The following is a 24501-nucleotide window of genomic DNA, read 5'->3' as shown; positions in this document are numbered from 1 at the left end:
TGAAAAAAGAAAAAACAGAAAAAAACAGGGCCTCTGTGGTTATTTTAGTAGAAATTAGACTCTCACAATTTCGATAAAAATCAGGATTTTCTGACAAGAAAACAGGATTTTTTTTGACAATTTTGCCAAAAGTCACTTTTTTAGTTTGTTGGAAAAAACAAAAATTTAAAATTTACCACTTTTATGACAATTTTGCCAAAAAATGTCACTTTTATTATATATATATGTAATGTTAAAAAATCTTGGCACTTTTTGAAGTTTTTGACTATTATGGCGGTAAGTTGAGACTTGATGACCCTTTTTGACAAAAAAGTGGGACTTTATAATTGATATTTTGTGGAGCTTGTTTACATGTAACGTCACTTGTCTTAGACCTGTATTATTTTTCATTTTTTTTAAAGGTTTCCCGTTTCCCGCCATTTTTTGAGAAGACAAGAACACTTGAGTGAATCGAAGTTCAAACTTCAGAATTCAGATCAGAATCACAAAATTCAGATTATTATTATATGTGAAGAATTGAACCATTTTCGCTGATCAGATTTTGAAACCGGTTCATTAATTTGCAACCAAAAATCAAAAATCACCCAAAAATTGTAGATAGAGAAAAAAGCTTGAAACAAAAGTTGCAGAGCGTAAAAAATTACACAATTCTGTCTAATCACATTTTGAAACCGGTTCATTGGTTAGCATTTAGCAACCAGTTTTTGACAATCACCTAAAAATTGGAGATAAATAAAAAAACTTGAAACAAAAATTTATTGTAGAGCGCGAAAAATTGAACTATTTTTGCTGATTGGATTTTGAAACCGGTTCATTAATTTGCAACCAATTGAAAAAAATACCCAAAAATTGTAGATAGAGAAAAAAGCTTGAAACAAAAGTTGTAGAGCGTGAAAAACTACACAATTCTGTCGAATCAGATTTTGAAACTGGTTCATTGGTTCGCATTTAGCAACCAGTTTTTAACAATCAACTAAAAATTCGAGAAAGAGAAAAAAAATTGAAACAAAAGTTGTAGGGTGTGAAATATTGAACCATTTTCGCTGATCAGATTTTGAAACCGGTTCATTAATTTGCAACCAGTTATCAAAAATTACCTAAAAATTGGAGATCGAGAAAAAAGCTTGAAACAAAAGTTGTAGGACGTGAAAAATCACACAATTCTGTCCAACCACATTTTGAAACCGGTTCATTGGTTTGCATTTAGCAACCAGTTTTTGAAAATCAAATAAAAATTGGAGATAGAGAACAAAGCTTCAAACAAAAGTTGTAGGGCGTGAAAAATCACACGTAATGCTGGCTAATCACATTTTGAAACCGGTTCATTGGTTCGCATTTAGCAACCGGTTTTTGACAATCAACTAAAAATTGGAGATAAAGAAAAAAAAACTTGAAATAAAAATTGTAGAGCGCGAAAAATTGAACTATTTTTGCTGATTGGATTTTGAAACCGGTTCATTAATTTGCAACCAGTTGAAAAAAAATACCCAAAAATTGTAGATAGAGAAAAAAGCTTGAAACAAAAGTTGCAGAGCGTGAAAAATTACACAATTTTGTCCAATCATATTTTGAAACCGGTTCATTGCAATGAACCAGTTTCAAAATATGGTTCGCATTTAGCAACCAGTTTTTGACAATCAACTAAAAATTGGAGAAAGAGAAAAAAGCTTGAAACAAAAGTTATGAAGCGTGAAAACTTGAACCATTTTTGCTGATCAGATTTTGAAACCGGTTCACTAATTTGCAGCCAGTTATTAAAAATTTCTCAAAAATGGTGGATATTGAAAAAAGCTTGAAACAGAAGTTGTAGAGTGTGAAAAATAACACAATTTTGTGTAATCACATTTTGAAACCGGTTCATTGGTTTGCATTTAGCAACCAGTTTTTGACAATCACCTAAAAATTTAAGATAGAAAAAAAAAATTGAAACAAAAGTTGTAGGGTGTGAAAAATTGAACTATTTTTGCAGCTCAGATTTTGAAAATGGCTAGTTAATTTGCACCCAGGTAACTTTTGATGGCTTGCTGCGAATAAATGAACTGGTTTCAAGATCTGATTAGCGAAAATAGTTCAATTTTTCACACACTACAACTTATGTTTCATTTTTTTCTCTATCTTTGATTTTGAGGTGATTGTCAAAAACTGGTTGCTAAATGCGAACCAGTGAACCGGTTTCAAAATGTGATTGAGAATAGAATTGTGTAATTTTTCACGCTCTACAACTTTTGTTCCAAGCTTTTTTCTGTACCTACAATTTTTAAGTATTTTTTTTCAACTGGTTGCAAATTAATGAACCGGTTTCAAAAATTCATATCACGTTTTTGTCGCCTTAGTGTGTAGAATACATCGCGCCAATAAAAACCGGTTTGAATTTTTTGACCAAACCGGGTTTTAAATTTGTGGACACCCTGTGCATGGGCCTGAAATTTTAAAGGTCGTTTTTGAAAGCCCTTATTTTTTCCTACTCAATGCCACTTCATTCATCTCTCTAGCTATTTCCACTCAAAAATAAAAGCCATCCCGAGCACTACTTTTGTGTCATACTGTACAGTATACTATTTAGTTCCTTACAGTATACTACACTGGTTTTCAGCTTATGGTGAATTTTCAATCTCTTGTTTCAAATATTAAAGTCAAAAGTGAATAGTTTTGATTTTATGGTAATTTTATGAACCATTGATGATTAAAAAATGGCCGAGTTTATACCAATAATAACTTTAGAACCTATGCTAAACCATTAGTTTTCGAAATAAAAGCACGAATTTTATAGAGCATCGTTTATCTAAGAGATATAACATGATGAACTCAGATAGGCATAAAAACATGAATCACCGCTCGTTATGAGTAATCCAGCAGATAAAAAGTTGATCCACGAGTAAACCTGAACTCAATAAAAACCGAACACTTTGAAAAATATTTAATCTAAAATAGAAACTTGTCCACAAAATCCGCAGTCTATTCGATAGCCAGGTAAGGTACATTTTAACATACAAAGAGAAAAAAAACTGAAATAACACGCTAATAAAAGACAAATTTTTATTCAACGGTAACCATAAAAATAATTCCTTGTATTTATCGTAAAAATTCATTACAATGATTGATGCGTTGTACTAAATTTTTTATAAACGACACACGCGAAATGTAGGTAGGTAGATACTTGATCATACTATATAACAAATATAAAAACTTTTCCAAACGTACATAGACATACATGTTTTTTAAAAAATAAATAAATAAATAAACCTAAAAACAAAATAGGTAATATGAAAAAAAGAAACTAAAAAATACACAATATATCACTCGATAAAGAAGTTATAAATGAGATTTTAAAATAATCTTGGTCTTCATCGTACAGCGATCAGTTTCCATCTGAGGAAGATGAAAGCTGCTATTCTTAGTACTAAGAAAATAATTATCAAAGCGATGATATCTAATTCGAATTTCGAGTCAACCATGTCCAATTCTTTCAACGTGGTCGTCGGATTACGGAAATGACAATATTGCTAAAAAAAAATACCCATATCAATCAACAATAAATTCCAAAATTAGAACACAAGAAATTTTTTTTCCCAGTACCTGGAAGCAGTTCAGTTTTGTTCTATTGTATCCATAGGTGGCTATCGCAGTACCCTCGAAACCGTATCTAATATAACTGAGATATGTTATCCACCGCAGATACACTGGAATTGCATCGAAACTGACGAAGAATCCGGAGAAGAGTAAGAACGGAACCGACATAACTGGTGCCAAAAATACTCCATTCTATAAACATATACAGAAAAGAATGTGTATAAGTATAAAGTGAAATTTTGCCAATTATTTCAACAACTTCATCGCACACATTGCCTTATGTGTGACTCAAACTTACTTGTACGTTCATGGCAGCTCCAACCACCAATCCAACACTTTGAGCGACGAACGATATGAGTAAACAAGCGGATATGAACATACCGAATCTGAACATTTCCATTGGTTGAGAAGTCAGCCAGTAAACTATACTTGCATACATCACACAAAATATAGCCTATAACATTAAAAAAAAAAAGATGAATTAGAACGTGAGAAATTTCTTCAATTTTTTTTCTGTGATGAGGAGGAGGGGAGGGAGGAGTTTTAATACTTACTTGGAACGGTATGTCAGAAATGGTGATAGCCAAATAGTAAGCTCTTAACGAGTACCATCTGTTGAAATGCTCTTTTACTAAAACCGGCATTTCCAAAGGAACTAGAAAAAAAAAATCACAAAATTTAATTCGGCTCTGTAATTTCTCAGGGAAACTAAATTTCAAAAAAAAAAAAAAATAGCAAATTGAGAATCACTTACAAGATAAAATCGTGATTGTCATGGAGGTGTACATTAAAAATAACATATTGAAAAACAGGAATCCTAAATTACTGAGAACCTTCGCACCATCGTTACCAATATCGTAGTAAAGAGCTCCGATTAAAAATCCGACCAAAATGTGAGCAAATAATCGCAAGTACATAAGCGTCTGAAAAATAAGAGAAAAAAAATTAATCATCTGCATTTGAACCTCCGAGAGTTGCACGAAAAACACCTTAAATTTTTCCTTAATCATGGAAGGGGAAGAACAAGTTTTTTTTTCAATTTTTCAATTTTTATCAAATGTGCCCAACTTTGATAGAATCTTTTGAAGTATATTGAGTTGAGATTATTCATGAAAATCTCAGGAAAAGTTTTCAAGTCCTCATTTGAAAATTTGTAAGAGAACTTAATTTACTAATTCTATTACAGGAGTAAGAGACCAAGATTTTTGGAAAGAGTATGGCCTGACTCCTCCCCCCTCCCTCAAATTTCTGCTGATTTTTTGGCAAATTTCTAAAAATCTAAAATAAAACATTTTTTTTTGAATTCATGTTTTTTTTAAAACTTACTAAACTTATTACAAATGATTGGAATTAGTCCTGAAGTATTGAATATCAATTTCTCCGAGTCAAATTTCATTAGGTAGTTCAAACCATTTTGGAGCCTCCAGACTGGTTTCTGATTTTTTTTTAGAATCTTTGGATTTCTCCAGAAGGCTTTTAAATTCATTTGGGCTTATTCTCGAATTGTTAAACGAGTTTATCTACGTTTGAGTCGATTTCTAGGTGGACTTTAAGGGTGTTTTTTTTTACCAAAATATTAAGCAAAAAATTCAAAAAAAAATTCTATTCGGAGGAAAATTTATAGGAAATTTGGACGAATGGCTGTATTTTTTCTATGACCTCCCCCCCCCCCACTTTCACAGGTCCCGATATAAATTTTACCATTTCCGGCCATTCTGGAGCCTCCAACACGATTTTCAATTCCTCCAGAAAGCATTCAGAGGTCTCCAGCTCAATTTTCGATTTCTTCGGTATTTTTTAATTTCTCCAGAAGGAGAAGAAATCAATTACGGGCGACTGAAAATTGAGTTCAGGCTTATTCTCATCGATCAAATTAAGACGTTTATCTACATTTGGGTCAATTTCCAGACGGAGACCTCGAGATGTGTCCAAATGTAGATAAACTCGTTAAACAACTCAAGAATAAGCTACAACTTGATAATTAGCAGCCCAAATTTCATTTTCGCACCTTCTGGAGAAATATTCAAAAATTCTGGAGAAATCGAAAATCAAGCTAGAGGCTCTAAAAATGGCGGGAAATGGTGATTTTCATAATTTTTATTGAATAAAAATACAATAATATCAAAAATCGTCGAAAATGATCAATTTGGGTTTCTCAAAAATTCGTAAAAAATCTAAAAATCGATTTGGGCAACTGAAATTCTGATGGAGGAAGTTTCAGACAATCCTATTTCCAAAAATCGCGTTCCTGCACAAATCTGAGGGGAACACCTCGAGTTGAGTCCAATAGTCGGGGGGCCCGCTTAAGGATCACTTGCACCCCCCTGTCAATCCTCCGGGACAACTTTTTTCTTAAGGGGGGAGTCCTAAGGAACATTTCTAGGCCTTGTCTTCAAAAAAAAAGTGGCCCTACTTACAAAATGGCGGCCATTTTGAGTGACAAGTCAGCCAAAATCGCAGATTTTGCGTTCCAACATAGGACTAGCATAAAAAATTATAAACCGTATAAAGGTGGATCGAAAGAGCAGGCAAAAATTCATCACCTGTCAAAACTTCAAGTGCTAAAGTGCCTTCTTCGATTTTTGGTGAATTTTCAAAAATCAAATTTTGGACAAAATGTGAGAAAAAAATCAACAATTTACCAAATTGACCTAGAAAGCTGAAATTTGGGATATACACTATTTTCGACCTGCCAAATCGATTGGAAACTGTTTCAAACCGTTTTGAGCAGTTCTGGAGCCTCCAGCAGATTTTTGAAAGTCGAAATTCCCATAAAATTTCATCAAATGGAGGTGGAAAGCCAAAATTAATTTTGCAAACTAATTTCAATACGCTGTGAAGTCGACTGCAGGTGAATTTCGAGTCGATTAGGAGCCTCCAGCAATTTTTTGATTGAAAATTACTGTAGCCTCCAGTAAATTTCTGAAACTTGAAATTTCCCCAAAATTTTAAGTAGCTGGAAGCTTCAAAACCACTTGAAACCACCATGCAGTTGACTTCATATTATTGTATTAAAATTATTTTGCAGAAAAAATCTACTAGAGGCTCCAGTTATTTTCAAAAAATTGCTGGAGACTCCAAATCGACTTGAAATTTACCTGCAGTCGACTTCATAGCGTATTGAAATAAGTTTGCAAAATTAATTTCGGCTTCCAACTTCATTTGATGAAATTTTGTGGGGATTTCGAGTTTCAAAAATCTACTGGAGGCTCCAGTAATTCTCAAAAAATCGATGGAGGCTCCAAAACGACTTGAAATACACATGCAGTCGACTTCGTAGCGTATTGAAATTAGTTTACAAAATTAATTTCGGCTTTCCAATTTCATTTGAAGAAATTTTGTGAGAATTTCGAGTTTCAAAAATCTGCTGGAGGCTCCAGAACTGCTCAAAACGGTTTGAAACAGTTTCAATCGATTTGGCACGTCGAAAATAGGGTATATCCCAAATTTCAGCTTTCTAGGTCAATTCGGTACATTGTTGATTTTTTTTCTCACATTTTGTCCAAAATTTGATTTTTGAAAATTTACCAAAAATCTAAAAAGGCACTTTAGCATTTGAAGTTTTGACAGGTGATGAATGTTTGCCTGCTCTTTCGATATACCTTCGTCTAGGGTACTGAAATAGGGGGTATGCTGATAGGCCGGCCATGTTTGTTTCTTGAAACAAAGTTTTCGGGTGGAAACGTCGAGGGGGGGGAATGTGAATTTAGAAAATCAACATCCCCCCCCCCGACGTCTTCACCCGAAAACTTCGTTTCGAGAAACAAACATGGCCGGCCCATCAGCATACCCCCTATTTCAGTACCCTACCTTCGTCCCTCTCCCTCTCCCTCCCCCCCCCCCCCCTCCCTCCATCCTATCACAGAAAAACAATGAAGGTTTGCCCATCAGCAGGCAGTTTTTTTGGATGAAACAAAAAAAATTGGAGAGCATATTAAAACACATCACCAAATAATTGGGATAGAAAACTTGAATTTGGTTTGAAAGTACACCTTTTTGATCTCCCAAAATGATTTACGATTGTTTCGAACCCTATTAGACCTTGCAGCATATTTTTGGATGCTGAAATCTATCAAAAAATCTACTCGAGGCTTCAAAGAGTAGCAAAATTACCACTAATCGATTCGATGAAACGAAAATAGAAAAGGGGCCAATTTTCAGCTTTCTTTTTTGATCCTCGTTACAAAAAACAGACACTAGAATTAGTATTTTTCAAAAATTCGCTAAAAATCGTAAAATAAAATTCAATTTGTAAAATTTTATTTTACTTGGAAATGTACGTATTTTTGAATGTTCTTTCAATTTTTCTTCTTCATTTCGTTCAAAAAAATTTCCATCTGTGCTGAAAATTTATTCGAAAAATGAGCGAATAAAAATTTGAACCCTAAAATCAAAAAAAAGATTAGAAGTTGAGAGCTGATGCCCTCTTTTTAAATTTTAGTGCGAATAACTCCTTCAATTTCAAGGATTAATTATGAAAATAAGATTATAAAATTCATTTTTTTTTCGCTATTTTTAGGAATTGAGAATATTTTGCACAATTAATTTCCAAAGTCGACGTTTCAAAAAAAAAAAAAATCCGAGATAAAGAATGCAGTATTTTTACGACTCGAAAAAACTAATTAGACAGACTAACATCTTGATCAAGATCAAACATGTACATACATTAAAATATTAAAATCAAATGCAACAATCCTTCGTACGTTTGCTTTATGAAAACGTACCCCAAAATCTTATCTGCTGTTTTAAAACCAAGACCATACCAACCATAACAACGAACAAAAAAAATATTCTATTTAAAAAATATTACTCACCCAATCACGACGACTGAATAGTAAAGCTCTTTTTAAAACAATCCACATCTGAGTCAATTCGGACGTAGCGTATCTTCTTTTAACACCAGATTGTGTTTTAAGTAACGATTGATTAGCTTTGTCTTTCTGTTTTTGTTCTTTTTTCTGTTGTTTCTCAAATTCTTTCTGTTCTTTTTTCAGTATTTTATCGCCATTTTTCGTCGAATCAATAGTGATTGAAACATCCTTTTCGTTAGCTAAATGAAAAAAAAAAAAATCGATATTACCTACTGTTTAAACAGAATGGGAAATGTTTTGAATAAGTAAGTATACGATGAATAAGAATACGTACCTTTGTCATTATGAACTTTGACAAGTTCGCCTGAAACAAAAATAAAACAATAATTTCATTAATTTACTACTTCAAAGTACAAGCTACCGACAATTTTCCCCAACTTTTAAAATAGAAATTGAACCCTAGTTTTTACCTCCTCACACATACCTAATCATGTTTTTTGATTCATTAAATAAATTTATACCTATTGATCATTTTTTAGATCAAGCACCGAATTTCATTCAAAAAAAAAATCCAAATAGAAATTCCAAGAACTCGATTTATAATTACTCCAATATTAGGTAGGTATACTCGTAGATCTCTCATTACTTTAAAACGTCTACGTAACGTAACCATACTAACAAGTTGTTCGAGCTCGTACATCGTAATTTACAAAGAAAATCAACGTTAATAACATCTAATTTCGCGACTTGGCATTGAGCAGTTGAAAGAAAGAAAAAAAACTACTGACAAAATCACCGGGTAGGTAAGTCTAAGTACTACGTAAGTAGCACTTATAGCAGTTAAATCATCTATATAGAAGATGGTTTCGTTTCGTTTATAAAGGAAAAATATTTACCATTATTTGGAACAGTATCGTTGGCAATTTGATTATTTAAGGGTTGTGCGTTCGAATCTTCGTTCGGGAACGGTTTATTATTTTGAACGTTATGTTTACCATTATCAATCGCAGTTACTAACGTTTTAACATTATCTCCGTATTCTCCGCAGGCCACTTCGATTACTACACAAAAAAATCAGGAAATTAATTCGAGAACCGAGCTTTATATTTAAAGATTATAGTTCGTCGATTTCGAAGCAACAGATATGAGTAGGTACTTACAAAATGAAGCAGGGTTATGGTAACTCGGACATTTCAGTCCCAAAGTACCCAAAAATGGTACCAATTGTTGGATCGAGCCTTGATACACGCATTGGCCTTCGGCTAAGGTGTACAAATGGTCGAACATTTCGAATAAACGAGCACTAGGCTGGTGAATGGTACAAATAATGGTACGTCCACCGCAGCTAAGAGATTTCAGTAATGAGATACATTGAAAACACGATGAACTATCTAAACCACTGTAAAATAAAACCGTATTAGTTTAGAATTAGTAAATTCTCCGTTACTAGTTACATTGGGAAGAAAATTCTCAAAAACCGTACCTAGTTGGCTCATCGAAAAACATAATAGGAGGATTATTTACTAGCTCCAAAGCGATCGATAAACGTTTTTTCTGACCTCCCGACAGATTACTAGTTAGCGTTTTTTTATGATCTTGTAGCCCCAAAGTTTCCAATATCTCTTGTATCTGGAAGAAGAGCAAAAAGCAAAATGAAAGTTGGTTTATTTTTTAACACGAGAAATAATTACTCGATATGATTTATGATTTCAGTAATAATATTTGAGTCTGTTCGAGTTCGACGCAGGTACAACTACAATAATACAACATCATTTACGATGATTACATCGCAAATAATGAGTCTTAAACCTTCATTACTCGTTATATGTAGACTAAATATATTGGCACTTCGTAATACCAACTACAAAAGTGAAATGTAAATAAATGTACATTAGATGAAGAGCGCAAAAAAGAGAGATACTTACAACTTCTTCTTTATGTGTTTTCGACAAAGTTGAACTAAGCTTAAGAGATGTGGCAACTTTCATGGCTTCTTCAACGGTCAAGTTTCCATGTAATTGATTATCTTGCATGATGTAGCACGATAATTTTCTGAAATGGCTTAAATTCCTTTCGAATCCATTAATCGTTATAGATCCTTCCATGCCAGAGGTTCTGAAAATCACAATTCGCGTTTAGTTTTTTTATTCGTTGAAAATTTTTGAATCGTATGTAAAATTGAACACGATCGAGTTCCAGAAATACAGCGAGGAGAATTATTCTCATTCTTTACTGGTGATAGTTCAAAAAATCATCGATTACAGAATTAAAATTATTTAAAAAAATGAACTAGGTAAAGATGCATCGAATATTTATTTTCTAGATTCGATTTCGATTTCAAAACGGAGCAGTTTGATTGGGAGGGGGAAGGAGGAGGTGAGATCTGATATTAAACAAAAAAAATGTTCTACTCGAGATTTCCTACAAAAAAGGTTCCATTCAAGATTCAGGTAAGGACGCGAACTTTTGCACTTTGAGCCCAGCCCCTTCAAAGACTCAAGTTGAACTTTTCAAACTCATTATCCCATATTGAAAATTCAAATGGTACTGATATGTAGTTGGAGGCTCAAGCGATGGCATAAAATTAAAATCAAATCTTTCAAACCAAATCTAGACTAACCCCTCGAAACTGGGCGTAAAAATCCTGGCAATTATACACGCCCAGTATAAAAAAAATGTCAAAAAAAAAAAAACCTGTTTAGAAAAATGGCGCGAAAATTCGCTTTTTTGCAGCTAAAAAGAGACGTAGAGAGGATGAAATGTGGAAACACTCAAAAGTCAAATTTAGTGTTACCCTCCAGAAATAGGTAATAATGTAAAATTTCAATCTCCCAAGTCAATTAAGAGGGGTAGAGGCGCGACACAAATTCTTCAAAGTACAAAAAAAATTAAAAAATCAGAATACATCATTTAACTTTAGATTTTGAGATTTTTTTATTTCCGATTTTAAACTTTTGGATTTTGAGATTGAAGATTTTGATACTTACTTCAGATTTTGAGTTTTGGAATTTGAGATTTGAGATTAACAGATTTCAGATTTTGAGATTTGAGCGAAAATTTGAGATATTGATATTTCATCTTTTGAGCTTTTGAATTTGAGATTATGAGATTTAGGTTTTTGAGATTTGAGATTTTAAGCTTTTGGATTTTGAGATTTCGTAGTATGAAATTCAGATTTTGAACTTTTGGATTTTAATATTTCGGATTACCTATGAGATTTTAGATTTTGAGATTTGAGTGAAAATTTGAGATATTGATATTTCATCTTTTGAGCTTTTGAATTTGAGATTATGAGATTTTGGTTTTTGAGATTTGAGATTTGAGATTTTAAGCTTTTGGATTTTGAGATTTCGTAGTATGAAATTCAGATTTTGAACTTTTGGATTTTAATATTACGGATTATGAGATTTCAGATTTTGAGATTTCAGATTATAAGAATTCAAAATTTTAGATTTCAGATTTTGAACTTTTGGATTTTGAGATTTAGGATTATGAGATTTGAGATTTTGAGATTGAAGATTTTGATACTTATTTCAGATTTTGAGATTTTGAGATTTGAGAGAGGATTTAAGATATCAAGATTTCATATTTTGAGCTTTTAAATTTGAGATTTCAGATTTTGCACTTTTGGATTTTAATATGTATTTCGGATTATGAGATTTCAGATTTTGAGATTTTGGTTTTTGAGGTTTGAGATTTTTAGATTTCAGATTTTGAGATTTCAGATTATAAGATTTCAATATTTGAGATTTCAGATATTCAGATTTGAGATTTTGAAATTTGAGATTGAAGATTTTGATACTTTTTTCAGATTTTGAGCTTTTGAATTTGAGATTTCAGATATTCAAATTTCAGATTTTAAACTTTTGGATTTTGAGATTTAGGATTATGAGATTTGAGATTTTGAGATTGAAGATTTTGATACTTATTTAAGACTTTGAGCTTTTGAATTTGAGATTTGAGATAATGAGATTTCAGATATTCAGATTTCAGATTTTGAGATTTGAGATTTTCAGATGTGAGATTTTAAACTTTTGGATTTTGGGATTTCAGAATATGAAATTTCAGATTTTGAGATTTTGGATTATAAGGTTTCTGAATTTGAGAGTTCAGATTTTCCAAATTCAGATTTTGAACTTTTGGATTTTAATATTTCCGATTATTAGATTTCAGATTTTGAGATTTGAGATATTGAGATTTCATATTTTGAGCTTTTGAATTCGAGATCTGAGATTATGAGATTTCAGATATTCAGATTTTGAGATTTTGGTTTTTGAGATTCGAAATTTTGAGATTTCAGATTTTAAACGTTTGGATTTTGAGATTTCGGAGTATGAAATTTCAGATTTTGTGATTTTGGATTATAAGGTTTCAGAATTTGAGAGTTCGGATTTAGCAAATTTAGATTTTGAAATTTCAGATTTTGAACTTTTGGATTTTAATATTTTGGATTATGAGATTTTAAGATTTTGAGATTTTGGTTTTTGAGGTTCGAGATATTCAGATGTCAGATTTTGAGATTTTGGTTTTTGAGATTTGAGATTCTAAACTTTTGGATTTTGAGGTTTTGGAGTATGAAAATTCAGATTTTGAGATTTTGGATTACAAGATTTCAGAATTTGAGAGTTCAGATTTTCCAATTTCAGATTTTGAACTTTTGGATTTTGAGATTGAAGATCTTGATACTTATTTCAGACTTTAAGATTTTGAGATTTGAGAGAAGATTGGAGATATTGAGATATTATATTTTGAGCTTCTGAATTTGAGATTTCAGATTTTGAACTTTTGGATTTTAATATTTTGGATTATGAGATTTCAGATTTTGGTTTTTGAGGTTTGAGATTTTTAGATTTCAGATTTTGAGATTTCAGATTATAAGATTTCAAAATTTCAGATTTCAGATATTCAGATTTGAGATTTTGAGATTTGAGATTTTGAGATTGAAGATTTTGATACTTATTTCAGATTTTGAGCTTTTGAATTTGAGATTTCAGATATTCATATTTCAGATTTTGAACTTTTGGGTTTTGAGATTTGAGATTTTAAACTTTTGGATTTTGAGGTTTTGGAGTATGAAATTTCAGATTTTGAGATTTTGGATTATAAGATTTCAGAATTTGAGAGTTCAGATTTTCCAATTTCAGATTTTGAACTTTTGGATTTTGAGATTGAAGATTTTGATACTTATTTCAGATTTTAAGATTTTGAGATTTGAGAGAAGATTCGAGATATCGAGATATTATATTTTGAGCTTCTGAATTTGAGATTTCAGATTTTGAACTTTTGGATTTTAATATTTCGGATTATGAGATTTCAGATTTGAGATTTTTAGATTTCAGATTTTGAGATTTCAGATTATAAGATTTCAAAATTTCAGATTTCAGATATTCAGATTTGAGATTTTGAGACTTTGAGATTGAAGATTTTGATACTTATTTCAGATTTTGAGCTTTTGAGTTTGAGATTTCAGATATTCATATTTCAGATTTTGAACTTTTGGGTTTTGAGATTTAGGATTATGAGATTTGAGATTTTGAGATTGAAGATTTTGATACTTATTTCAGATTTTGAGCTTTTGAATTTGAGATTTGAGATTATGAGATTTCAGATATTCAGATTTCAGATTTTGAGATATTGGTTTTTGAAATTTGAGATTTTCAGATTTTCAGATTTTCAAATTTGAGATTTTAAACGTTTGGATTTTGAAATTTCGGAGTATGAAATTTCAGATTTTGAGATTTTAGATTATAAGATTTCAGAATTTGAGAGTTCAGATTTTGAGATTTCAGATTTTGAACTTTTGGTTTTTGAGGCTTGAGATTTTTATATTTCAGATTTTGAGATTTGAGAGAAGATTTGAGATATTGAAGTTTTTCTTTCAAAAAATTGACCATGATGTTAATTTTTAAAATAAATCCGGTAAAAAAATCATTTTTCAAAATTTCCTATTTTCTCTCAAAATTGTCTTCTCGAAAAATGTGAAATAATTATTACAGACTTTGACACGGATGATTTTTTTGAAACACGAACTCAATTTTTCGAAATGCTTTCAATATCTGCTGATGACATTCGAACATCATGATACAAAAACGTGATCTTATAATTATCATGATTTTTTTTAAATTTCAAATGAAATTTCATTATTTTACAGGAAAATTCAGAAACTCATTCTTAGAATACCTCAATTTATAATATGAGAATCAAGTTGACCAATATTTTTTCTGAAAATCACTGTTCGAGTTTTCAATTATGCCCCTTGCAATTAGATGAAATTTCCGAAAAATCTATATAAATTCGCCCACTCTAACATGTACGTATTTCAATAAGTTAATCTAATCAGCCAAAAAATGATTCATTTTATTCATCAAAAACCTCGGCTCAAAAAAACATCCACCTTTCTTTTACTCTTATAAACCTCGTTATTTTATTTTTCGCATTCGAATTCAGCAAAATACGATTTCGTCGCAGAAAAACACCACATTTTTCGATTAACGTCACGCCGCCGAAGAATTTCATCAATGGTCCTTAAACCATATTCCCTTATCAGTATCAAGATCATCGTCATGCATCCATTTCACACGTTTTTCTCGCAAGTACATACATACGATGAGATATGAAATTCTTTGGCCTAAACCTTATCATATTCGTCATCGTTTAAGAAACCTTAACGTATAAGTACATACAAAAATAGTCAGTTTTTTTTTAAAGAACCTTTTCCGATGATCGAGCGTTTCAAGGTAATAATGAAATTTCATCGTAAATTGTAATGAGGTCCAAAGTCTCTATACTTGTACGAAGAACAGCATCGTTGTTCAAATATGTACACTTATATAATATCAAGTACATCACAACTTGACAAAGAAAAATATGTACTATTTTTCATATTGTATAAATGTACTCGATATTTTTGTATACTTTTTCGAACTTTAAACCTATTTTTTCCAATGGCGGAGAAAACAACGTGCTTTTCCAACTTGTACTGTATGTAGTTGATAACTACACCTAATTTACATACAGTAGGTAGGCTAACCTAAGTATGTACACTGATACATTCGTACAAATGTACCTAAACCTATTTCCTTCTCAAACTCATCCAACAGGTTACATTGCGACAATTTTATGTGAACACATAGGTGCTATAGTACTTTGAGACACGAATACGTAAAAAAAAAGTAGTCAATGTCATTGAATTCGCAATCCTGCGACGATTAAATTTAACAAGAATCTTCGCAATGCGAGAGGGAAAAAAGTAGTCTTAGTTTATATAGTGCCTGCTACCTACCTACTTGATAAATATACACTATACAGATTTTCATATAGATATTTTTAAATAAGGAAATACACATTCGATAGGTAGTATAAGTGCGTATACATTCAACAGGTATTCAGGTACACGCAGGGAAATATTAACAAGTACGACAACTTTTCAAAACCGATATGCATTTTTATCATTAAATCAAACGTCTGAATAATTACGAATACGAAGACCTTCCCAAGTAGGTACTAGGTGTAGGTACAGTGATAACAAAATTTTCAAGACAGTTTCGTATTCGTATCCATAAACCTATAGTACACGTTGGTTAGATTCTCGTACAGGTGGTAGATATATCGTATAGTATTTTTGGGTCATTGAATTTTTATACTAACTTATTTAATCGGGTCAATGTTAGTGGAAAAAATACACCGCTAAGTACACAAACACACGTCCGTGTTTATCCTCATCGCCAAATCATTATCAATAGAGATCTAATTACCCCCGATGCAAGGTTGTATAAGACGAGACGTCGCAAAACGTTTCTATAAATTATTATTATTTCACGACGATCCAACGTGGCTCAGGTTTCCTTCTTCCATTCCAACTTCCAAGTGAGTAGGTATTAGTCCGGCATATGACAATAGGAGTAATTGCACCCCCCCCCCGCCGATCCTCCAGGACAACTTTTTTCTTAAAGGGGACATCCTAAGGAACATATTAAAGCAAACTTGCCAAAAAAAAAGTTGGCCTTACTTACAAAATGGCGGCCATTTTGAGTGACAGGTCAGCCGAAATCGCAGATTTTGCGTTTTAACATAGGACTTGCACGAACTTTTTCAAACTTTACAAAGTTAGATCGAAAGATCATGCAAAAATTTATCACCTGTCAAAATTTCAAGTGCTAAAGTGCATTTTTCGATTTTTGGCGAATTTTTGAAAATCGAATTTAGGCCAAAAATGGGGGAAAAAATTAAAATTTTACCAAATTGACCAAGAAAGCTGAAATTTTGTATATACCCTATTTTCGACATGCCAAATCGATTGGAAACGGTTTCAACTCGTTTTGAGCAGTTCTGGAGCCTCCAGCAGATTTTTGAAACTCGAAATTCCCACAAAATTCCATCAAATTGGAGTTGTAAAGCTAAAATTTATTCTAAAAACTAATTTCAATACGCTACGAAGTACTGCAGGTAAATTTTAAGTCGTTTTGGATCCTCCAGCCACTTTTTGAAAATTCCTAAAGCCTCCAGCAGATTTTTGAAACTTTAACTTTTCACAAAATTTCATCAAATGAAGATGGAAAGCTGAAATTAACTCTACACTCCAATTTTAACACCCTCTAAAGACGACTTCAGGTGGGTTCAAGTCATTTTAGAGCCTCCAACGACTTTTTTGAAAATTACTGGAGCTTCCAGTAGATTTTTGAAACTTTAAATTTTCACAAAATTTCATCAAACCAAGATGGAGAGTCGAAATTCATTCTGCAAACTAATTTCAATACGCTACGAATTTGACTGCTGGTGAATTTCAAGTCGTTTTGGAGCCTCCAGCAACTTTTTGAAAGGTTGAACGACGTTTTTTTGTAAAATTGAAATTTCCTTAAAGTAGCTGGAAGCTTCAAAATCATTTTAAACCACCATGTAGTCTGCGAAGTAAATGTCAGCTTGCCAACTCTATTTGATAAATTAATGTTGGGGAAATTTCAAGTTTCAAAAATCTATTGGAGGCTCCAGTAATTTTCAAAAAAGTCACTGGAGGCCCTAAAATTACTTGAACCCACCTGAAATCGTCTTCAAGGGTGTTAAAATTGGAGTGTAGAATAAATTTCAGATTTCCATCCCCATTTGATGAAATTTTGTGAAAATTTAAAGTTTCAAAAATCTACTGGAAGCTCCAGTAATTTTCAAAAAAGTCGTTGGAGGCTCTAAAATGACTTGAACCCACCTGAAGTCGTCTTTAGAGGGTGTTAAAATTGGAGTGTAGAGTTAATTTCAGCTTTCCATCTTCATTTGATGAAATTTTGTGAAAAGTTAAAGTTTCAAAAATCTGCTGGAGGCTTTAGGAATTTTCAAAAAGTGGCTGGAGGATCCAAAACGACTTAAAATTTACCTGCAGTACTTCGTAGCGTATTGAAATTAGTTTTTAGAATAAATTTTAGCTTTACAACTCCAATTTGATGGAATTTTGTGGGAATTTCGAGTTTCAAAAATCTGCTGGAGGCTCCAGAACTGCTCAAAACGAGTTGAAACCGTTTCCAATCGATTTGGCATGTCGAAAATAGGGTATATCCCAAATTTCAGCTTTTTTGGTCAATTTGGTAAAATTTTAATTTTTTCCCCCATTTTTGGCCTAAATTCAATTTTCAAAAATTCGCCAAAAATCAAAAAATGCACTTTAGCACTTGAAATTTTGACAGGTGATAAATTTTTGCATGATCTTTCGATCTAACTTTGTAAAGTTTGAAAAAGTTCGTGCAAGTCCTATGTTAAAACGCAAAATCTGCGATTTCGGCTGACCTGTCAATCAAAATGGCCGCCATTTTGTAAGTAAGGCCAACTTTTTTTTGGCAAGTTTGCTTTAAAATGTTCCTTAGGATGTCCCCTTTAAGAAAAAAGTTGTCCCAGAGGATCGGCGGGGGGGGGGTGCAATTACTCCTACTGTCATATGCCGGACTATATAGGTACTTTTATGCATGATGGGATTTTTCACCCGATTTTTTTTTTGCTGCCACCTCCTCAAGTTGTAAGCTCGAGTGAGAAAAGTGAAAAATATGTGGCGCCAGTGAACCCTCACAATTTTACCTTAAACATGAAAAAAAAAATCAAAATATTGGACAAAATTTTTCAAATTGAAATTTTTTAAGTTTCAGTATTTCGTTTGATCTCTACCAAGATAAAATCAACTCATCTATCAATTTTAGCCCCTTTCCCCACCCATGACCAACAAGTGAACAAAAATAATTTTTAGAAACATATTAAATGATCACAAAAAAAAATATATATATAGATATATCCATTCTTGTGAATTTCCTCATGCTCTCATGCCCTAAAGTGAATAGCTTTTATGAAAAATTTTTAGAAGGTAAAATTCAAAGTCTCGTCGAAAAGCCCCTCCAACTTGACCCTCCCAGCTCTCAAAATATAAGAAAAATGAAAAAATGAAATTGTCACGTTTTCATATTTCATTCTTGAATTTGGTTCATCTTCATTATAAAAGCACAATTCAACGACGTCCCCCCACTTCCACCATCTAAAAGATGAAAGAATCAAACTTGACCTCAAAATTTTAAAAAAAATGTATCTTCATTTTTAAAATTTTAAAATTTATAATTTTTCTCAAAATTTCAAAATGAAAAAACAGGATTTTTGGAAGGACATTTTTCAAAAATTTTATGATTTTTTTGAAAAGGGAAAAGGGAACGTTCAAAATTTCACACTAAATTTTTTACTTTTAAAATGGGTTTGGACATTCAATTTTTTTTTTTTGAGAAAAGAGTGTCAAAGATACCTTTATCATTTCAATATTTCATTGGCAGAGTATTCTACAAACACTTCGTGACTTTTTTTTGGAGGGGAGGAAGGTCATAAATTCACATGTCAATACGTCAATTTTTTGTTTTACCAACGTTTTTGGATATTCCAAGTTTTTTTGGGAGGGGATGTCAACAATACACAGACTATTTCAATTTTTGGTTTTTAAAATTTTTAAAATTCTTTTGGACATTTTCAATGACATTTTTATATACTGTAATAGCTACTCGTAGGTACATTTTCAACGTACTTATTTGTTTTTGAAAAAATGCAAATCAATTCTCTGGAAGTTGATTTTTTTTTAAAAAGAGAAGCGAGGCTGGAATATTTTTTTAATTTTTGTAATTTTTCACTTGCTAAACTTGAAATTTTAAAAAATTGACAAATTTTGAATTTGGAGTTTCAAGTTGGCAAATGAGAATTTCGCAGCGAAATTTTCCCAAAATTTTACAAAGGAGGGTATATGAATTGAAAAATTCAACGTTTGATTAGAAAAAAAAAAAGGAAAGCAGGATTTTTTGATAAACACCAGGACAAAAACAGGATTAGTAGGAATGTTGAATTAACCTCAGTCATTTCATAACTTGATGAATTAGGGTAATAAAAATTTTATAGGGAGACTGAGGGAGGTTTTTTTCTCGAAAAATGGGCAATATTCGAATCAACTGTAAAACAGAAAATTAAATTTGAAAACAATTACAAATTTCATTGCATTTAATTTTTTTGATTTTTTGCAACTTTAGAAGCCCATAAAAAAAAGATGCAACATTGCAAGGAAAAAAAAGACGTATTCAAAAGGGCAGTAATCAGAAACGAGAAACTTTGTAAAATTTTTCGGACTTCAATTTTGTACCTATTTTTGGATTTTTTCCAACTCGAGGCTTCTATTTAAAAAAAGACCAACATTGAAAGAATCCACCCATAGTTGAAAATTTTACAAATGTAGTTTTATATCTTTTATTTTTTCCACATATTTTCCACTTGAAGGGGGTTCATACAAGAGGATCAAAATTATACGGGAGTCGATGAAATTTTCTACTCGAAAAAATGAGGGTATTTAGAAAAATTCTGACACAGAATAGGAATTTTCAAAAAACTTTTATCTTTGATTTATGTATTGTATTCCATTTTTTGATTTTTTTTTTTCAAACACCGCCCCTATATAAAAAAGTTTCCTGGAAAAAAGGGTGTTACTCAGAAATGTTTTGACCAGAAATGGAAAATTTTTCAAACATTTTTACAGATTTTCATTTTTTATTGATTTTTTTTAAAATTTTGAGGGTCTCTAAAATGAAGTAGTCACATTGTTCGGATTGGGAGGCCGAGAGGGCTCCTTGAAAAGGGTGTTACTCAGAAATGTTTTGACCAAAAATGGAAAATTTTTCAAACATTTTTACAGATTTTCATTTTTTATTGATTTTTTTTAAAATTTTGAGGGTCTCTAAAATGAAGTAGTCACATTGTTCGGATTGGAAGACCTAGAGGGCTCCTTGAAAAGCGTGTTACTCAGAAATGTTTTGACCAGAAATGGAAAATTTTCAAAACATTTTTACAGATTTTCATTTTTTATTGATTTTTTTCAAAATTTTGAGGGTCTCTAAATGAAGTGGGCACATTGTTCGGATTGGGAGACCGAGAGGGCTCCTTGAAAAGTGTGTTACTCAGAAATGTTTTGACCAGAAATGGAAAATTTTCAAAACATTTTTACAGATTTTCATTTTTTTATTGATTTTTTTTTAAATTTTGAGGGTCTCTAAATGAAGTAGTCACATTGTTCGGATTGGGAGACCGAGAGGGCTCCTTGAAAAGGATGTTACTCAGAAATGTTTTGACCAGAAATGGAAAATTTTCAAAACATTTTCACAGATTTTCATTTTTTTATCGATTTTTTGAAATTTTGAGAGCCCCTATACATATAAAGGGATCACATTGTTGAGAGGTCGAGGGAGTTCCTTGAAAATGTACTTCTGAAACATTTTTAAAAATTTTCCTTCGAGTTTTCAATTTTTTCCAGCTTTAAGGGGCTCCAAGTAAGGCGTTCAAAATAATGGAGGGGGGAGGAAAAATTTTTACTGCACAAGGGTTATTCAAAAGAATCGTGAAACAAGTTTTTTTTTCTAGAAAAGGGGATTATGTATTTAGAAAAATTCTGACGTAAAAATGTGGAATTTTAAGTACCTAAATCCGGTTTCTTTCATTTTTTGATAATTTTTTTCAATTTGGGAGGTGATGACCATGTTCAGTAGGTACCTATAGACTTTCATTTCGAGTGGAAACTCGCTCAACATTTTTTTTAGCCCCGGAGGTGTTCCTGGAAGGAAGATATGAGTCCTTAAATAGGCGGTATTTTCAAAAAATCATGACTTGGAACGCAGTGTTGCCACTTTTTTGGTAATAATGTTTCTCCAGTTTCAGAAATGATATCTTATGAAATATTTTGGGAGGAAAAATTTTACAAAACACGAATTTACCCAAAAATAAGCGATTTTCAAATTTTCAATAGCTTAGTGGAACCCTAAAAGAGGTCTTGAATTTATAATATGTTTAGGAACTGGACCATTTTTCCCAAAATAGGTTGAGAAAGGGATAGAAAGCTAAAAAACTGCGATTTTCTTGAAAATACCATCACTTTAGGGACCCATATCTCCACTTTAGGAGCACAAACCTCCGAGGAAAAAATTTTCTCTGAGTGACTTTCAACTCAAAATAAATATTTGCAGCGAATTTGGTCAAAATCCTTCAACATTCTTCTTTCTTGATCCACCCTAGTGTTGTATGGAACATCATAGTCCATAGATAGGGTGCTCAAAAATATTGAGTATCTCACAGCAAAGTTCTTTTCTAAAAATTTAAATTGGCAATCGTGGCATAGACAGCCACATACGAATTGTTATCGCATCAATCATGACTCATGAGTCACCATTCCTACCATGCATTCATTATTACCTACCAATTTACATTTTCACACAAAGAAATTGTTTTAACGACGCTCGATATTTCTGAACACCCTGTAGTAACATCAATTTATTCCAATATTTTGTAAATACTTCGATACTACAATTTTTTTTTTCAAAAAAAGCTGGGATTTTTCAACATAATAAATGCGTTTAATTTCTCGAGCGATAATGTGTTTCAAACACCAACACAACTCATGCCAAAATAATTTCAAACTTCGTTAACATTCTGATTAATTATTCAGGAACTCGAACGTGTATTGAATACGTCTACGTCTATGAAAACCTATTAGATTATAAGACCTACGTCATAGATTCGATTAGTAAAACTCACTTGTATCCAGTAAGAATATTCAACAAGGTGGATTTTCCGGCTCCGGAAGGACCCATAATGGCGGTCAATTCGCCGGAGCGTAAACGACCGCTGACAGACTTGAGGATAGTTTTTTGTCCTGCGAAAAAAAATCAAACAAAAAAAATAATTAAAATGAGCAAATAGGTACGCTTTATCACGTCGAAATAGGTAGTGTTAAAATATTCTCGTACGGTGAAAACATAATAATAAATTTTCTTGATTTTCCATCGAATTAGCAAGTTCATTCATTACGTAGGTATTTACAGTGTTTTGCCATATAGCCATTAACGTTCCATAACAAGAATACTACATAGAGCGACGTGTGTCAGCAAAAACCTAAAATTCCATTCTCCACTTACAATTAGTTAGCACCGTAGTGTGAGACGACATTGATTACGTAATAACAATATTCCGTCGAGATGTTCGGTTTTATCAAAACAAGTGTCCCAGCCCAGCCACTCAGCCAGTTAGCTACCACATTAACAACTGTGTCAACAACCTAGTTTATTAATTTATTTGCCTCTCGCTAATACAAGACAACTTCGAGATACTCGAACAATGTAATTATATGTGGAATAAAACGGCGAAGAAACTGGAAAATGGTCCCAAAATAACCGATATCGACAGTGTCTCTGTATACGAGTTTAAAAATACCATGGATACAAACGAGACACACGTCGGATCAATACCCAGCATAATTTTTAAAAAATTCATACCCATATCCAGAAATACACTCTAATATACTCGAATACAAAATAATCCATCATCAACTTAATCCCCTTTCTTTAATAATTTTCCACAAAAAAAAAAGATGAAGCTCGCAGCCAGCTCAACTGGCTCGAAGCATAAATGGAATTTTCAATTCAAGCTGACATGACGTTTTCATCATCATTTTTTAAATTTAATCGTTCGTCCGCCGCAAAAAGAAGTCGACCTTGTTGCGAATAATAACCAGTTGTTTTCACTCGGTTTGAAAAAAAAAAATACCGGTTTATCTATTAAAGATGGCGGTCATGAAAATGCTATAACAGCTTTAATGTTTGGCTGCAGTACGAGTACGAGTACAATTTTACGTACAAAACTCCATGGTAGATGCCTTGGGACTCGGAGTTTTACGTCAATATATAATGTCTGATGCGTGAATTTGCTTGAATTTTATAATTAACAAGAGAGCAAGACGCCAGCAAAGCCAAAGCTAACACAAATTGTACGTACTATGTACCCATACCAAGACACTTACGAGTAGGTAAATTGCGGAAATGTGTGTTTTTTCCAGCTTAATAAAATTCTGTTTCTTTTTTTTTTACAACTTATTCGAGAATTCGACGGTCGAGCATGACCAAGATCTATCCGCATTTTTGGAATTACAACGTTGATTTTATTTCAGTCAATGATCAAGAGAGCTTGTTATTGCGCCAGGAGAGAAGAATTCGAGAAGAAATTCTTGCCAAATACAAGTACTTACACAAACTAACGCCATTTTTTCTGGCTGAAAATCGTTTGAATTGGGTGTTTGAAAAATTCAACCAATGCATTGATCATTAATCGTTGCATAAGATTTTATCGAAGATCGAAGTATTTCGATATTATGCATTTTTTTTTCTACTCGCAATGAGGAAATACACAGAAATATTTCAAAACGAGAAAGCTGGAAACAAATTCAAAATCTTTACCACGTCGATGAAAAAGAACACACAAAGAAGGTCCTCGTAAAATAATTTTCTATGAGGATGAAAGTCCATGAACAACTGTCTATATACATATGAAAGAAAGCAGCTCGGGATAATTTTTATTCAAAAATTAGGTAGATTGATCAATTTTTGAATACTTTTTGCTCAATTTTGATAAAACTTCTTCTCTCGAAAGATTTTTTTTTTATTTTAATATTTTAAAAAAAAATGTTTTTATATCATTTTAGGAAGTTTTTGACACTTCGTCAGCACATTTTGTCAACTTTTATTAAAAATTTATCAATTTTGGAGCTTGATTAAGATTTTTAAGTAATTTGAAATATGTTTAAAACCGT

At 32.1% G+C, this 24501-nt stretch overlaps 1 protein-coding gene across 2 annotated transcripts in view; it reads right to left on the bottom strand.

Annotated features, from left to right (window-relative positions):
* Positions 1-3022: 3022 nt before the first annotated feature.
* LOC135834735 (ATP-binding cassette sub-family G member 4-like) overlaps positions 3023-24501 on the bottom strand; it is a 49682-nt gene continuing 28203 nt past the window's right edge. For both annotated transcript variants that reach the window (XM_065348703.1, XM_065348702.1), the window contains 12 exons: positions 22455-22572; positions 10307-10496; positions 9865-10010; positions 9542-9780; positions 9278-9442; positions 8716-8745; positions 8385-8620; positions 4325-4493; positions 4125-4225; positions 3869-4024; positions 3577-3762; positions 3023-3503 (listed from right to left, as the gene is read on the bottom strand). In XM_065348703.1, coding sequence (XP_065204775.1) covers positions 3345-3503; positions 3577-3762; positions 3869-4024; positions 4125-4225; positions 4325-4493; positions 8385-8620; positions 8716-8745; positions 9278-9442; positions 9542-9780; positions 9865-10010; positions 10307-10496; positions 22455-22572 — 1895 coding nt within the window. In that variant the 3' untranslated portion in view covers positions 3023-3344. The remainder of the gene's footprint in view (positions 3504-3576; positions 3763-3868; positions 4025-4124; positions 4226-4324; positions 4494-8384; positions 8621-8715; positions 8746-9277; positions 9443-9541; positions 9781-9864; positions 10011-10306; positions 10497-22454; positions 22573-24501) is intronic.

This window comes from Planococcus citri, chromosome 2, assembly GCF_950023065.1.
Source record: "Planococcus citri chromosome 2, ihPlaCitr1.1, whole genome shotgun sequence".
Taxonomy (NCBI): domain Eukaryota; kingdom Metazoa; phylum Arthropoda; class Insecta; order Hemiptera; family Pseudococcidae; genus Planococcus; species Planococcus citri.
Note: the sequence above shows the minus strand (reverse complement) of the source record. Positions and strands in the feature narration are given on the sequence as shown.